At 38.3% G+C, this 17,500-nt stretch overlaps 1 protein-coding gene across 1 annotated transcript in view; it reads left to right on the forward strand.

Moving 5' to 3' along the window:
• The window catches only part of LOC125043176 (transcriptional coactivator YAP1-like), a 179,574-nt gene extending 163,340 nt beyond the window's left edge, over window positions 1–16,234 (forward strand). The window contains exons 3-6 of the mRNA XM_047639169.1: window positions 7,186–7,436; window positions 8,765–9,173; window positions 11,992–12,080; window positions 12,429–16,234. Coding sequence (XP_047495125.1) covers window positions 7,186–7,436; window positions 8,765–9,173; window positions 11,992–12,080; window positions 12,429–12,509 — 830 coding nt within the window. The 3' untranslated portion in view covers window positions 12,510–16,234. The remainder of the gene's footprint in view (window positions 1–7,185; window positions 7,437–8,764; window positions 9,174–11,991; window positions 12,081–12,428) is intronic.
• Window positions 16,235–17,500: the final 1,266 nt, after the last annotated feature.

Consider the following 17,500-nt stretch of genomic DNA (forward strand, 5'->3'; position numbering starts at 1 on the left):
AGACTCAGTGTATGTTCTCTTCTCACCAGCTTCTGATAGGGATGGATAACACAATGCACCGAATAAAGGGGCATTATACCCCGTGTTTGGAGAAGTCCGGGCTCGTTGAATAATTACACTAGGTTACCCCCGGCGTCGTTTTCTATGAGGCAACTTTGGGGCTTGAAGATTGGTTTCTGAAGACCGCCGTGTTTACTTCTTGTGAGAGCACTTGCCCATTTATGTGACATAAGTGTGCTCAGTTTGACCTGGATTCGCGCATGGCTTGTGACCTCTTATGGCACCGTTGACAGATGTTCGAGATATTCGCGGATGCAAAAACCGAGAGAGAAAAATATAATGGAGGAACTGTTTCTCCTTCCATCTTTATTTTTCTCCTTAAGATTTAAATCGCCCTCGGAGAGGGAGATTGATTAAGCACAGGTGTTCACAGGGGCATAGCTGTGTTTTGATGTTGCATAAGCAAAATATGGGGTCACGGACTCTGCTATCTCGTGGAAAGAAACCGGATTTGATATCTGATGTCAGGTTTAGGTTAATTAAAAAGATAAGGGACAGCTCTCACCTGGTGTAGGGCGTTGATTCTGTATTTTTAGGTGGATATCAAGATGTGATTGCCGAGGGTGGCTGTGGAAGGCGGCCAGAAAGGAAATTAATGATTTGGAATATTGGGAAATATACATAAATGATGTCGATATAAAGTTAAGCCAATTGCAGGGAGGAAATTGGGTGATTTGCAAATGAAAGGGAGTCGGACGCATTCGTCATTATTCACACAAAGCAAAGTGAGAATTTAGAATGTGCGCCGAATTGACTTACATAATGCTCATTTGATCAGGGGTGGGGGGGGGGAGGGGGGGAGAGACAGAAACAGAAACAGAGAAATGGAGAAGCAGAGAAACATAGAAAAGGTGAGAACACGACTTTTGTGACGAGAAAGCGCATGTTTACCGAATCACTTTTTAACAGGAAACGCAGCAGCTCCCGTGACACCTGCGGTAACAAGCCAGTTTTCCTTGGAAGGCCGCGTCCTCCCCCTCCCCCTCCCCACTCTTCTCCCTCTCCCCCCTGAACCTTCGCAGAAAAAGTGACACAACACACCGGAAACTGTGCATGTGTCTCTTATGTTGTTTCTTTGTACTTTTTTCTCCTTTTGATACTGGGAATTAAACTCTTGTGCTTTTAGCGGACGCCGGTGTTGTCCTGGTGAGGCAGTGGGCCATATGACACCACGTCTCCTCTCCTTTCGTGAAATTTTTCCTTTATTATTCCTGTTTGTGATATTGTGGTGGGTTGTTTTATCATTATCGCCATTATCATTATCTGGTTATTATATTTATCATTGTTATTCTTTTGTGTTATTTTGTGTTTTCTTTTCCTATCTTATTATTATTGCTGTTAAGATTATATTACTTGTCATTATCACAGCGAAGACATAATTTTCGCGTTAGTTATAGCAAATGGTAAAGTTGCCAAATTTCTCCTCGCCTGCGCGCTGATTTACGGAAACATCCACGTAGTCACCATCACAGAGGTGAAGGATTTCGTTTGGTTTTGTTTTATTCGTTGTCAAATGAAAGAAGGAAAAGCAAGATTTTAGATTGGGTTCTGTACATTTATTATTAGTAGTATTAGTATTTTATTGTTGCTGTTAATGTAAGGTTCGTTTTTTTGTTATGCTTCTATTATTTTTATTATAACTTTTATTAAACGAATTCCCCCTTGTTTTTGTCACCCCTCTTGCCCTCTTCCTCCTCCCCGGCCGCGAGAGGAGCAGCCGCGGGAGGTAGAGTCAGCAGAAATGAGTGACGCGGCGCCAGACCGGAAGTGATCAATTAAAGCTCTTGATTACTCGCGCGGTGACGAAGAGATCGCCTTGCCAATGGTCCTTGCTTGGCGTCTTGGCTTTTGAGTGCCTGTATTTTTATTTTTATTTGTTTCCTTGTGGGTGACGGGGGTTGGTGGTGTCGCCTTCGCATTTGGTTATTGTTGGTGATGGGTTGCGTATGGTGAGCGTGTGGAGGTTTGTGATGGTCGATGTTGTTGGTATGGTTTATGCTGTGTGGTGTCATGGGGAAGAAAGGAGTGATGGGTAGTTTCCATGGCGGGTTGCAAGTCATGCCCATATCCCAAAGGGCCCGCACGTGGACTTAGGAAGGTGTGGGACGTGTGTCTGTGTATGGGGGTATGGGAGTGAGTAGGGGTATGGGGAAGGGGTCTGTGCCACACCCTCTAGTCACGGCGCTCCCTGGGGTCAGAACACGCCCATGGGTCGTGCTTTATGATTGTGTTATCAAGGACAGGAAGGAGCGCGTCGGGTAGTTCGATGCAGTGGCCGAGAAAACGACTTTTACCGGTCGCCCTAGTTTGTGGCTTTGCCGTGACCTTTTGTCTGTACCCTGCACCCTCGCTGTACCTGTATATCTTGCACCTTTGGTTTTCTTAAGTGCCGTACCCGGTAGCTGCTTAATATGTGCTTCTGTGACATTTTCTTTAGTTTGCTCATGCACACGGACACAAATAAACACAGATATTCACTATATAGATGTAGATTTTTATTCGCATTTCTTCTGTGCGTTGGCTTACGGCCAATCCGGTCATTACTTAACAGTACCGAGTAGGAACGTTAACTCGGGGAACTCGATTTTTCTCAAATGGTTCGCCGTAAATGAAGAAAAAGGTTGACAAATATATAGGATTAGAATAGAAGACAGTGATTGGTGTCATGGTTCCCGATCGGACCTGGCATTACTTCTGGGAAATATTACCCAGCGACAAGGGCGGAGAGAAGCCAAGAGTCGTTTGGAAAGTGTGACCGCAGACGACAAGGGTTTGAGAGCGTGTAGTCGTGTGATGGGAGGTGAAATTGTCGTTAAATATTTAATCCGCTGCTAACTGGGAACTTTTCGTTAAAGGGAGGAAGTTGTGGGTGATGAGAAAGTGGCTCTTTGTGAAGTCCGTGAGTACAAGGAAGTGAAAGAACTTTGGGGATACGAGCACACGAGGCAGTTTAAGCGGAGGCGCCAGTAATTGTTTGTTATTGTCGTCGTCTGCGATGTCCCCCTCCCTTGCCGTGTCTTTCTCTCTTCTTGTTTATCACTCGACTTTTTCTCCTCTTCCCTAAGTGCTATTTTTTTTTTGTCATTGACATGAACTGTTATTTAGTTTTCTTCCCTTGCTTCTTCTACTTATATGTTTCTTCCTTGTGTATGGTGTGCTTTTCATTTGCTTTTAATTCCTATTTATTCCGCTTCTACGATGGTCTCTTTTTTTCTTTTATTTTTTCGTCATTTCTCTCCGTTTCTTCTCCTCTCCCTCCCTCCCTCCCTCCCCCCACCTCCCCCACCCTCACATCCGTCTTGTCCTGCTGACGATACGACTCCCAACATGATTCGTCCTGGAGTCATGTGGATCTTGTGCAATGGACGTCAACAATAAAGCTATTTGAGGGCATGATTGCGTGGCTGAGGATTGATGGGTGGTGTGGGCGTGTGGGTTGGCGGTCACGTGGGTGTGGGTGTGGTCAGGGTAGCTGGTGGGTAGCCTGGTGGGTATGCTTGGATGAATGGGGGAGGAGGGAGACGGCTGACGCTTTGTCGTGTGGGTGTTTTGACCGTCGCGGGGCACCAACTGCCCTCGCCGGAGACTCTCGTTGTCGCGGGGAGAAGCAGGAGTGGCGAGGACGAGTCTAAAATGAGTCTTGGGGTCGCCTCCTCTTGGTAACACGGTGACGTAGGCTTACAATTGTCAATTCACGTTGTTCGTTTATAGTTAGGTTTAAAAGAAGAGAGAGGATTTCAGATATGCGAGCTCCTGTCACATTTTGGATTGTGACTGTATTGCTGTGACCCACTTCGCAGAATATCGACTATTAGTGAAATATGATAATAGCAACGGTGTTTCCATATTTCCACCGAATTGGGTGAAAAGTAATTTAAAGAGTTAGTTACCAAGAAGGGATAATCGAGCAAGCAGGAAGGGGGAATATAGCCAAGCGCGAAGGTGACGCTGAGGTGACACTCTGAACCTAAGCGTACCAGCCTACCACCTGCCACCTGCCACTACACGCACACACACACTCACCTGTTTGGCCTCCTTGCTCCCCTCCCCCCTCCCGTCCCCTCCTTCCTTCCCCTCTTCTCCCCAAGCCCACACACTTGCCCCATTCTGCGCCCAGCTTACAAGGGGGCAGCAGAAGCGGGCCCAAGGACTGCCACTCTTGTCAAGGGTAGACGCTAAAGAAAAGTAGAAAGTAGTATAGACGAAACGCGGAGGTTGATTTTTTTTTCTCGTTTTACTTTTTTGGCGGCATTTATCTACAGAAAAGTACATTTGATTTTGAATTCCGATTAAATCTATTCGTATGGGGGGATGGGGGGGCGTTGCTAAGTATTTGGGAGTGAGGCTGTGGCACTCCCCCCCCCCCCCCTTCCCCTCCTGTCCCTCGCCCTTTCCCTGTCCTGTTCCCAACACCCATGAGAACCTCGCCGCGTCCTGGAAGGTTAGTTTTTATTTTATTTTATTTTATTTTATTTTATTTTATTGTTTTATTTCCTTAACAAAGTGATGTTGTGTTGCGATAGTTTCGTTTCTTGCTTTTCTTTTTTATGTCATAATTATCATTGTTATGGTTTTGTTATTATTATTATTATAACATTATTATTATTATTATTATTATTATTATTATTATTATTATAACATTATTATTATTATTATTATTATTATAACATTATTATTATTATTATAACATTATTATTATTATTATTATTATTATTATTATTATTATTATTATTATAACATTATTATTATTATTATTATTATTATTATTATTATTATAACATTATTATTATTATTATTATTATTATTATTATTATTATTATTATTATTATTATTATAACATTATTATTATTATAACATCATTATTATCATTATTATTATAACATTATTATTATTATTATTATAACATTATTATTATTATTATTATTATAACATTATTATTATAACATTATTATTATAACATTATTATTGTTGTTGTTATAACTTATTATTATTTTGTTCTTCGTGTTATTATTATTACCGTTATTACAATTTGTATCATTATCATTATTACTTATCACCTAGTATCATTATCATTATTACTTATCACCAGTATCATTATCATTATTACTTATCACCAGTATCATTATCATTATTACTTATCACCAGTATCATTATCAAAGTAGCATCATTGGTACCCTTATTAGTATCAAATTATCATTGCTCGTACCATAATTATTCGTTCGTTTTGTTAGCCCTGAACAACCTCGAGCGCCGCCTGCCTCCCCGACGGCGGCGCCCGACGAGGCCCGGTCGAAAGCACGGGCGGCCGCGGCGGAAAGATGGATCGCGCGCCAGAATGCACTGCGTCCTCGGCCGCCACAACGAAGTCTGTCCTGGCGAGCGCGAATGCCTGACTTGGTGTTTAGTGGCCGTGTTTTCGCCCTCAATTGCAGCCTTTTTTTCTCTCCTCTCGCTGTCGTAATGAGTTAGCAGAGGAAGACTGTTTGACAGAAACTCTCGGCATTTCCCATTCGTATGCTTTATGGGAATGGACTCATTTTCATAAATAGTCGCGGCAAAATCCGGCGGGAATTTCCAAGGCGAATGCTATATTTCCACGCATGATGATTAAACAGCGAGTTAGCACCCAAGCCCGCTCAACTATGTAGTAGATCACTGAGGTCATATAATTATTGATCGGACAGCCAGACCCACAGCATGGGAGTCAGGAGAGACGGGGTTGGGAGGGGGGTCGAGGGGAAGGGAACGGAAGGGGGGATGGGGTAACAGTAATGCAAAGCCGGTGGTTCTATCATCACCGTGCGGACTCGCCTCCGCACCAAAACACACACAAACACACACACACACACACACACACACACACACACACACACACACACACACACACACACACACACACACACACACACACACACACACACACAACTCGCGTCTCGCACGCGCACGCATTCATTATATCATTTATGTGCCTTGTGAGAAAGAGAAAGAAAACGTAAAAAAATAATAAAATAGATGCGAGGTCACAGGCAAAGGGGGCGTGGCTTCACGGGCGTGTCAGAGGAATTTGCTTTCCGTGATATATGCTTTTAAGAGAGAGAGAGAGAGAGAGAGAGAGAGAGAGAGAGAGAGAGAGAGAGAGAGAGAGAGAGAGAGAGAGAGAGAGAGAGAGAGAGAGAGAGAGAGAGAGAATCACTAGTGCTTGGCCAGCGTGCGACCGCCTTGAGTGTTGGTGTTATCATTAACGGTAGACGTCTAGTTAACCGGCTGTTCGCTGCATCCCTCATGTGCTGACATCATCATGATGTCACTAATCTTAAAGACACAAGGTTTACGATCTGTGTGACGTCACATGGAAAAGCCATCTTGTGACGTCACGATTAATGATCCTGACGATCAACCAATGCGATGGCCCTTGGCAATGACGTCACTAAGTGTCTCAGCCAATCAGCAATCAACAGAGTTATTGTGATGAATGAAACAAATGTTGAGAATTCCGTCCGCCCGTTACGAGGTTGAAGAAAGCAGACGTCCGAACAGGATGGCTTCGTCTACTATTGATCTCATTTTGGTCAGCGTGGCACTTTGAGAGGAAGTTTTTTTGTGATGATGGCATTGACAGAAAGAATGTATGTTACTATTATTATTAATTATGGATTTACAAGGATTTTGAGGGTAATGGCCATTATGCTGTAGAAGTGTTACTATTACATGTTTTTCTTGTTGCTATTATTATCATTGTTAAAATTATTATTATTATTAATATTAATATTAATATTAATATTGTTAGTATTAGTATTAGTATTAATACTGTAATTACTATTATAAAGGTTATTTTTGCGCCTACGCTTATATTACTGCTGCTGCTGTTCTTTGTTTTATTGCTGTTATTATTGTTATTATCATCATTATGATGATGATGGTGATAATAACAATAATAATTTGATGATCAAAACTACCACAACATATTTAGATAACAAGTAACACATATCAGTGTCAATAATGTATCTGAAATGTCATTATCACGGATTTTCGTCATTAATCACAAACTTTATTGACTAGAGTAACAACGAAGTGATGCGTGCGACCCTGGATGCAACCTGACTAAACCCTCCTTATCCTCCACAGCTCGACGCCTGCAGACACCAGCTTCATTAAACGGCGTGCAGCCCCCACAGCACTCCCAAGCAACCTCCCAGAGTGCCAGCGGTGCAGCACCAACACAGCCAACGCAAGTGAGCCACCAGTTGCCTCCCCTTGCCTCCACCGTCAGCACTTCGGCAGCAGCACTTCTTTCCAGGCATCAGACGCTACGGCTACAGCGCCTTCAGGTTGAGCACGAGAGACTGAGGCTTCGTCAGCAAGAGATTATCAAAAAAGTACGTGAGCTTATCTGCCGTCTTGTGTCTCGGGCGGTGCGGTTGTGTACTTTGATGTCTATTACTATTTAGCTCTATGTGTTAAGAATATTAGGCATTGTCTCTCACTTTTGCATCCCTTCTAATATAATGCCATTTTTAAGAGGCGCATGAAAAAAAAAATCATAAGTACTTAGGTTGAGATAGGAGACATAAAAAAAGAATATTAATGTCAGATCAGGAATGCACATTTTAGACTTGAAAGAAATAACCTCGCTCCGTAATCAAAGGTTCAGGAGAAGTTGCAGAAGTATGACAGTCGACATATATGCAAAAAGAGATGTAGATCAGGTGGTAATAAGTACCATCATGGAAGTCATTCATTTCAGCCGAGAAAAAAATATGCCTGCTAGCTGCATCATATTCTTTCATAAAGCTGTTTATATCTTGGAAGCGGAGAGGGAGAGGGAGAAGAAGATGGTGGAAGAGAGGGAGAGGAAGAAAGTGAGGAAGGGAAGAGGGAGGGGTTTAGAGAGAGAGAGAGAGAGAGAGAGAGAGAGAGAGAGAGAGAGAGAGAGAGAGAGAGAGAGAGAGAGAGAGAGAGAGAGAGAGAGAGAGAGAGAGAGAGGGGCGTGATGGGGGGAAGGGATAGGGAGGGAAGAAAGAGAAAGAGAAAGAAAGGAGAAGAAAGGGAGAGGGGGGGAAGAGAAGCAGAGGGTTAGAGAGAGGGAGAGAGGAAATGTGAGGGAAGGGATAGGAGGAGGGAGGGTAGGGGGAGAGAGAAATGAAGGGAAAGATGGAGAGGGAAGGATAGGGATAGAGATAGGGGTAGAGGGAGAGGAAGGAAAAGGGATAGGGAGAGAGGGGGGAGAAAGTGAGTCAGTGAGTAAATCGGTGAGTAAATGAGAGAGTTCAAGGGAGGAGAAGGAGAGGGAGAAAGGGCAAAGGAAGAAAATAAGAAAAGAAAGAGAGAGGGAAAGGGAGTGGGAAAGGGAAAAGGAGAGGCATTACTGTTTGGTACAGAGTGGGTGTGGTGGTTTGTGAGTGTTTACATGGCAACATGCCAAGATTAGTAGAGGAGGTAGAGGTAATATTGGTCTGCTGTTAACTCACTGCTCTCTCCATCGACTTGATGTCCTGCTCATGTTCAGCATGAGTAGCATTTTAGCAGGGAAAGGATTCTTACACTTAAAGCTACTTGTGCCTTTAATTACCCATATGAAAATAATTTCACATATTTAATGAAAGCAGTATATGTGGATACATGATATAAATGGACAATGATTGTTGGGTATGATTATCAAAAATAAAACCTTTATTTCTATTCACAATGAATATTTTTTTTTCAGGAACAGTCATTGCAAATGAGTCTGCAAGAAGAAGCAAGACAGCAGCAGGTACAACCTTCACAACAACAGCCACAACCACCACAACAACCACAACCACAGCCGCAGCAGCAGCAGACAGCACAAACAGTAGCCCAACAGCAGTCCACACAGCAAACCTCACAACAACAGCAGCAAGGTAGTGAGCTGGTGCTGACCTCTGCTGGCCTGACTTTACCCTCGGCCCCGCAGACAGTGACTCCTGTGACCAGCGTGGTCACCACAGCTGCTGACACCTTCATCACTACCACAGACATCCACACGCGGCAGGAGTCAGCAGATAGTGGACTAGGCCTGGGGACCAATTACTCCCTCCCTCATACTCCCGAGGATTTCCTGGCATCAATGGAGGATGTTGAGATCACACCTGATGGTTGGTTGGCAGAGTTTGGTTCATCCCTCCTCCGATGTAGTGTTGCTGCCTTAACTCGAGCAAACTCTTCCCCAGTCTCTGGCTTTTCATTGAACTATTGATTAGCTAATTTCCTATGATCTTTACCTATTTACATGTTAATGTTATAGTTATTACTGTAGTTAATAATTTCATGGGGTAACTGATTAGTGACAGAGAGGAATGGTGTTCTTTAGCTTGGGATTTCTTAATGAAATTTATATAGATTAGAAATAAGCTAACACATCCTTTACCAATTTAGAAGTATGATTGATCTTAATTTAGTCTTCCAGTTTTATAAGATGTGCCATTTTTATGCATGCTTTCTATTCATAATGAAAATTAGAGTGTTATGTTAAAAGTTATAATAAACTCATGGTTTTTCATGGTAATCTACCATATATATGTGCATGGAAATTTAGAACTAAATTAGCAATGAAACCAAGATGTGTTACATATATACTACTTCTTTCTAAAACTGTAAATATTTGCTTATGGTGGCTCATACTTTTAGCAAAATGCAAAGCTGGTACTTTTGTCAAATACTCATTATTTTTTAAGAATTAAATTGTTTGGCTTTAAGGTTTCTAACCACTCATATTCCTAACAGCATATGAAAAAATAAAACAGGTTTATATATATCAAAATTAGTAGTGAGTAGAGTATTTCCCTTCAAATCAAGGAACTTTAGAATGTTATCCAGGCAGACAGTTTGAGGAAAATACAGATTCACATTCAAACAGATTAATTAACTTTGCAGCCATTTGTATTATCATGTATAACACTAACAAAGTCACAGAGAATAAAATTAAGCAAGAATATTTCTGGGGTTTTATACTGATTTTAGGATATTTTGCCTTGTGGATAAACTTTTAGTAGTAGTTTTACTAAGCTTAAGATTTCTCAGTCATCTAGATATAGGTACACCTAAAATTTTGTAAATGTCATAGTCATAGATTCTGGTGTCTTGTCTGTTTAGCATTTTCCCGTTATACTGTGTAGTTGGTATTCACTTCAATGTACAATATAGTGTTTCCTATGTTTGTGTAAATTGTACATTATTTTGTAACAAAGCATGCTATGTGATAGGTTCGAGAGGATAATTTATTTTATAAGTAAATATATAAAGTTTGATGATGATTATTGTTAAAGATGCAGTTTTTTATTTATTTATATTTTTTTCCATGTTTCTTTTCGGTGAATATATATATTTTTTAAATCTTTTTTTTATCTCCACTATTTTTTATTATCATCACTTTATCTTTTTTTTCATTATTTTTATTGCTATATTTTTTGCACATCGCAGAAGGTTTAAGGGAATAATAAAATGAAGATTTGTGTATAAAAATACAGACAAGGATTTTTTTTTTCTTTTATTAGATTTTTTCATAATAATAAAAATGTTAGTTGTAAGCCCATTAGTACCATGAGGAATATTATTACTAAAATTACAACTGTGTATTGATAATCATGACTGTCATTACTTGCAATAGCTAATGATGAATTAATCTTGCTCTTCTTGAAAACTTATTCCTTGCTCTTTTGTGTCAAATTATTATCATTACCATCACTGGTGTTTATATTACAGTACTAATCTAAATTTCATTGTAATGTGTCTTGTTAAGCGACTTTTGAATGTGAATATGGCAGCTTTTTTTTATTTATTTATTTATTTATTTGTTTTTGTCACTGATGTGTCATTATGTTTGTTTATGCTGTTATTTCACTTTATTATTATTTTCAGTTGTTATTGTTATTGTTTTTTTTTATATATTTTTTATTATCATATTATTAATATCTTCATCAGTCATTATCATCATCATCACAATCATCATCTTGATCTTCATCTCCAGAATCATCTTCATTGTTGTTGTTATTATTATTATTATTATTATTATTATTATTATTATTGCTATTATTGTTTTTATTATTATTATTATTATTATTATTATTATTATTATTATTATTATTATTATTATTATTATTATTATTATTATTGCTATTTGGTTATTATTGTTGTTATTAATATTATTGTTATTATTATTATTATTATTATTATTATTATTATTATTATTATTATTATTATTATTATTAACGTCATCATCATCATTATCATCGTTATTATTATTGTTCTTATTATTTTTATTTTTATGATTTTTACATTCTTTCCCTTTTTATTGATTTTTTTTGTTTCCTTCTTTTTTTTATTACTTTTATTATTATTATGATTTTATATACTTTTATTTTTTCTCTCTTTCTTTTTTGCTATATGTCTTTTTTTTTTTTTTTTTTTTTATATTAGTATCATTTAGCGATCTTTGTGATACAATCACAGAAGAGAGGTTATGATGTTAACATATTTGTATACCACAGAAATAGGTCTCTTTTTTCAGGTGTTTTTTATGCCACTTCTCTGCCTTTCTAACATTAATGATTTCGAATGTTTTATGTTGAGAATATTGTGCTTGAGTCATTAGTTAAGATATATAAATATAAATCATAATATCAGATATCTGTGTCTGTGCTAAATGGATAAATATCCTATGTTAATGTTTTTGAATTGGCCTTGCAATTTGGTTCAGCTCAAATAAGTATTAGATATAAAGTGATTTCAACAATGGGAAATATTAATTAATAAATCTCAATAAGTAAAGAAATGCTTAATTTTTTTTTTTTTTTATGACTTTATCTTCTGCATTGAAACTGTATTACAAGTTTAAACCTTAAACTATATTCTACTTGTAAGGAATCTCAAAAAGTTTATCGCAAAATTTATTGCAATGCACTTTCACATTTGCAGTTGAGATGAAGACCTCACCAGCGAACAATATCCTCGAGGCTCCTGAGTTGGAATCCATGGACTCTGAGGACCTCGTGCCGTCAATACAGGTAAGGGAAATAAAGTCTTGTTTCATATGTGATTGGCTGCTTTTGTAAGAGTGCGAGTTTAAAGACTCCTGTGACTTGTTTTGTTTTCCTGTTATATTTTCTTACTTAGTTTAAAGAATATTTGTATATAAAATGGATTTTTGTTTTGTTTGTTTGCTCTTTATGTTTTACTTGTCATGAAGCACTGCTGATGAATAAGATATATGAACTTTGTTGAAACACTTTATGCCCAAGAAGTGATATATATAAGAAATAGTGAGTATTCTCCTCATGATATTTATTTAATATATGATAATCAAACAATTTTTTTCATTACTGAATGCCTAATTTTGACTTTTATCTTTACAGCTTAATGATGACCTGTCCACGGATTTCTTAAACGACATGTTGGAGCCCTCCAAAATAGATAATCTCCATACGTGGCTGTAAATTAAGAAACATAATATATAAAAATACGTAAAAGTAGCTCATGCTTCATTAGTGGTGAAAAGACTGATGCCTGGGGACAATTAGCATTAATTAAATATAGTCAGTTGGTTTCTTTGTTTCCTGGTGGCATAGAATGTACCTCTTAAAGCTGGAATAGGCTAAAAGGTATCTTAGTGTTGATAGAAAGAAAAAAGTATACCCCATTTGGGCTTTTGTATATAAAAGGCTTGTATGGGAAGTAATACAAGAGAAATGGCCAGGTTACAAATTCCAAAATTTAATATTTTCAGTACCTCACAGGTGTGTGGGTCAGTGTTGTGCAAGGATGTTGAAGTGCTGAAATCATATAGGTAGAAAATATTAGAAACATGAATGTTCAGTGAGTAATGGTACAATGAAAAGGCAGCCTTAATGTAAGAGTGTGCATGTGAATTTGTGATGGATGCAGGAAGTACCAAAAATTGGGCTGTGTTCTGCACCCCAATTGCTCATGAATACCTGTGAGGGAATATTCGCCACAAAAAACCAGGCTGTGTGGGTTTCCTGCATAGTTCCGAAACTATGGGGAAAGCTGCGTGTGTGTGTGTGACGAAATCCACAGAACAGTGATAGGGGGAAGCTTCAGAGATAAGACTGTTTTGTGAGAGTCTTAGGCAATGATCCCCATTCTGTATGTGATGGTTCAGTGCCTCTCGACTACCAAGTTATACTCTGTTTCAGTGGAGAGTTCTCAATGGTGGAAACCTCCCGAATCGTAGGTTTAAGTTCCATTTTGTGAATACCTTTTTGTGGATTCATGACGTGCATTTAGGACTCTTTTTAATGTACTTGGAGGTCTATCTCATGCCTCTGTCCTCTCCATATATATAGCAAGTGATTCACTACCAATCTTACCGTCCAATTCTGCCTTGATCAATGGAATATTGCCGGAATTACTCTTGTTACAGAATAACTATATTTATTAATGATAGGTGATATTCATGTAAATAGTGTATGAGGTTATGTTCTTCTTTAAGAATTACTCACTATCTTAATATAATAGATAATATAAATAAATAGTTAAAAAAAGGCATTAAATATTTTTAGATGACAGAGGCAGCTGTTTAACCAATAGAAACAAAAATGTTGGTCCCAAAATGAATGGGAATATGATGATCATTGTTTACAATGCACTCAGTGCTCCTTTTTAATTTTCGAGACCATGGAGCAGTCTGTTGTTTGCATTTTGTTTTGTTGCTGTGTAATAATTATTCTTTTTTTTTGTTTCATTGTTTTAATTTTGTTTTTCTTTTGGCTGTTATGCTCCTTACATCTGTGGCTACCCTAGTTCCTGTAGTGTGAATATGTAAAGCAAAGGCTTGTGACCATGTATAGCCACATATGTTATCTTTACTGGGTTGATATTTTAATATGTTGACAGAGCCAACCCTGAAAAGTATGGATTTGATGGTTATATGTTGTGACAAACGCAAACAAACGTATTGCTCTTATCACTTCTCCCCTCCCAGTGATTGATATGACCTTACCTATAGAAGTACATGAGATCTCTGTTGCAACACATGTTGTTAATGAAGTTATAGACGTCTCACTAAACATAGTAAGATGTTAGTAGAAGTTGTGTTGCCACTGAGAAATAAGTTTGTGCTTTGAGTCTTTTAAGAAAAAAAAAGTCTTTTGATTCTTGTTCTCTGAAATTCAGTGCATTGATTGTTATATTCTTGATAAGTATTTTTGGTGCCTTAAAGAAATATTGTGCCTTGTGCAAATGGCAGTATGTGGTTGGTTAGTTGGAGCAGGAACTAAGGTGTTAGCCAGTCGAGTTTTCCAGCCTTAGTTAACCACACCGTTCATGTACTTAAAACAATGACCATGGTTTAAACTAGGTCAATCAGTCCTTAAACTAGCATTCTTCATAGTTCACCAATCCCTATTATTAATGTGACGTGGGTGGTCTCTGTATCTATTGCGCAGGCACCTCTGCCTTGCGATTGTGCCAGTTGTTGCTAAAGGGATGGTCTCCCAAATGGAAATGGGATAAATTTTTGTACTGAAAATATACCATGTCCTCTCTGTATCCCCCATAGCCCTCTGGTCACGTCATCAGTATTTCTAATCCCCCACATCCATCCGCAGTCTGCTCAAGTGATTTATTGGACGTCCCAAGTGCCTTTGTCTGCAGCTGTTTAGTGGCCGTTCAGCTCCTCCCTGGGTCATTAAACTGGTCAAAGGTCGTGACCCAGGTCGTTAGAGGTCACTTTGGCAGCTCTCATGCCACTGATAAGTTGTGGCATTAGGTTAAGGTTCATGTTATATGTTAAGGATGAGTAAACACCAAGAGTTTACCACACGCTTGGTGATTGCTCCGTTATTATCATTATTATTTTATTATTACGTTTATTGCTCCAGTAGACATGAATTTTTACTTATATCAGGAAATGTACATGTTCATTTTTTTATGTTCATAGTATGGTGTCTTTTGTGATATACATCTAGCATGCAATGTTGTTTTTAGTTTTTGTCTTATAGTGGCCATATTTGTTAGTTTTACAATGAGTAGTTAGACACTCAGCGGCAAGGCTCTTGTTTTTCAATCTTTTAATGTGGTGAAGGGTTCCTAGTGTAGATTAAAAGAAAAAATATCACAGCTACCAATATTATATTCATATCAAACTTTCTTAGAAGAATAATCCAATGGTAAAGTTTTATACTAATAGAATTAAGGTTATAGCCCAAGTGTTGACTTGTCTTTTTTTACGGTTAATTTGGGCTGCGTCCTTCCCAACCTTTCTTGCACAAGTTTGTGAAGCTCAGTTGCCCTACATACCTTGAGTGAGCAATGTAAGGAGTATTTGCACTCCATACAAGATTGATAGAGGGGACTGCCTGCCTTACCCTAGAAAACCAGGTTCAGTTTCACTATATTTTGACTGGGAAATGAACCTGAACTGTAAGGCAAACCTCCTCTGATCTTGACCACAGTTCTCGCTACATTGCTTCAATCAGAGGTCTTGTCTTTCCATGATCCTAGGGATGCTGATTTCACAGACTGACACTTATCAATGTTGCCTTGCTTTGTAAGGTCCTGTTGAAGTCCCAACAATAATTTTTCATTGTACAGTCTATATGGGACTAATATGGGAAATAACCAATGTAATGGGGAAAGGTAGCAAGCCTTGACAGCTGAAGTATGCAAGATTTCTAAAGGACATTTCAAGCTGCTCACCCACTCCTTGTCTCGTCTTATCAGCACACCGCCATATACATCAACCCCCCTGGCTAGAAATGGCTTTAAGATAATCTGCATAGCAATGCTGTATTCTTGCTCCACCCCTCAACTATGGTATTAGCTTATAGCTCACAGATCACAATGAAATTTTTGCAGTTCAGGCAGAAAAAAGGAAAGTTAGCATAGGGACATTCACACGAAAGATGAACTTCGTGTGAACTATAGGTTGGTTATAAATATCCTGGGATTGCCCTCAACTTAAACATGCAGGTTGCTGCTAACAAATATGACTCCCAAGCTTATTGATATCAGTAAGCACATGATTTGCCATAATAATGATGGCATAAGTGCCACATCAAACAATTTTCCCTTTTTTTGCCACAATTGTGAATACCGCCCAAGTGCTTATGACGCAAGTGGGGGTGATGGAAGGTCATCCAAAACCCCATGAAATTAAGTGTATGCTGAAGCAATGTAAATAAATTTTATCTTCAAATAACTTGTTCTTTGTATACCTGTACTACAAAATCCATTGTTTTTATTGTAATAGTGTTGAAGGGGACACTGTCAATTTGTACATTGCATAGAAAAAATGAGCTATATTCCATTTTCAGAAAGATTAGAAAACCTGCCTCAAAGATATGCTGTAACAATACCTTATAACAGATTCTCATAACCTAATGAATATTTGCTGTACACTTCATTTTAAGGACTAAAGATCAGCTTTTTCTTGAGTGTATGTGGGGGGGGGGGGGTCAAGGTTGGCAAGCAAAGTGATCAGAATCAGTTTACAGGGCACTGTGAGCCCATCCAAGAAAGATTTTGAAAAAAAAAACACATTCTAAAACCATTTTACAGCCACAACCAGAGCTATGAAGGTGTAATTTAGGCAAAAACATTGTGGGAGTGTACCCCTTGGGGGGGCAATCACACACCCCCACCCTAAATGATGCCCCTGCCAAAGACTATGAAAAAGAGGGAAAAACAATTAAAATATGAATGGAAACAAGCAGGCCTAAAACAACTGAATAAAAAAAATACCTGAAAAGATCTATAGAATGAAATGGATGAAGACACAAACTCTATCCTACGTCTTAACTTTTACCACATGCACATCAAGATCCTTCATAACATCAATTAAAAAAAATGAAAATCAGTAATGCATGAAGTATTTATCAGTGTAGAGCAGACAAACAAATTAATTACATTACTTTTGGAAACTATATCTAAATCAACCAAAGCTAGAAAATGCTAGTATCAAGCCGGCTAGTTACTTTTGTTGTTGATATGATTAGATGATCAAGATCATTATACTATACTATGAATCTAGTCAAAAGGTAAGAAAGCTGGTTGCAGTAAGCCCTTATAAATTATATTTAGCATTAAAATCAGACTATATTTTATGATAGTTTTAAAATATACCATCAATATTCCACATTAAATAATCTCTTTTTAAAACACAAAGACATGAAACAAATGGAATGATGTATTGCTTTATATTCAAATGCCATCAATATTTTCGTCTAAATAATCAACTCCATATAAATTTGTACATCTGTTAACTCGGTTATGAATCTGAAGAATTATGTTTTCTTAGGGTGGCTTGTAGTCTTAGGCTCTCCAACAGAATTTAGCCCTGTATTTTGTAGGCTTAATTCCAGTAAGAATCACCTCTCCTAATATAAAGGTTCCACTTGGTTATAAAGCCGTCTACACGAACGAGGAGAGGCCAGCGGGTATTGCGGTCTAATAGCAAGTTAAAGCT

The sequence above is a fragment of the Penaeus chinensis genome, chromosome 33 (genome assembly GCF_019202785.1).
Source record: "Penaeus chinensis breed Huanghai No. 1 chromosome 33, ASM1920278v2, whole genome shotgun sequence".
Classification (NCBI taxonomy): Eukaryota; Metazoa; Arthropoda; class Malacostraca; order Decapoda; family Penaeidae; genus Penaeus; species Penaeus chinensis.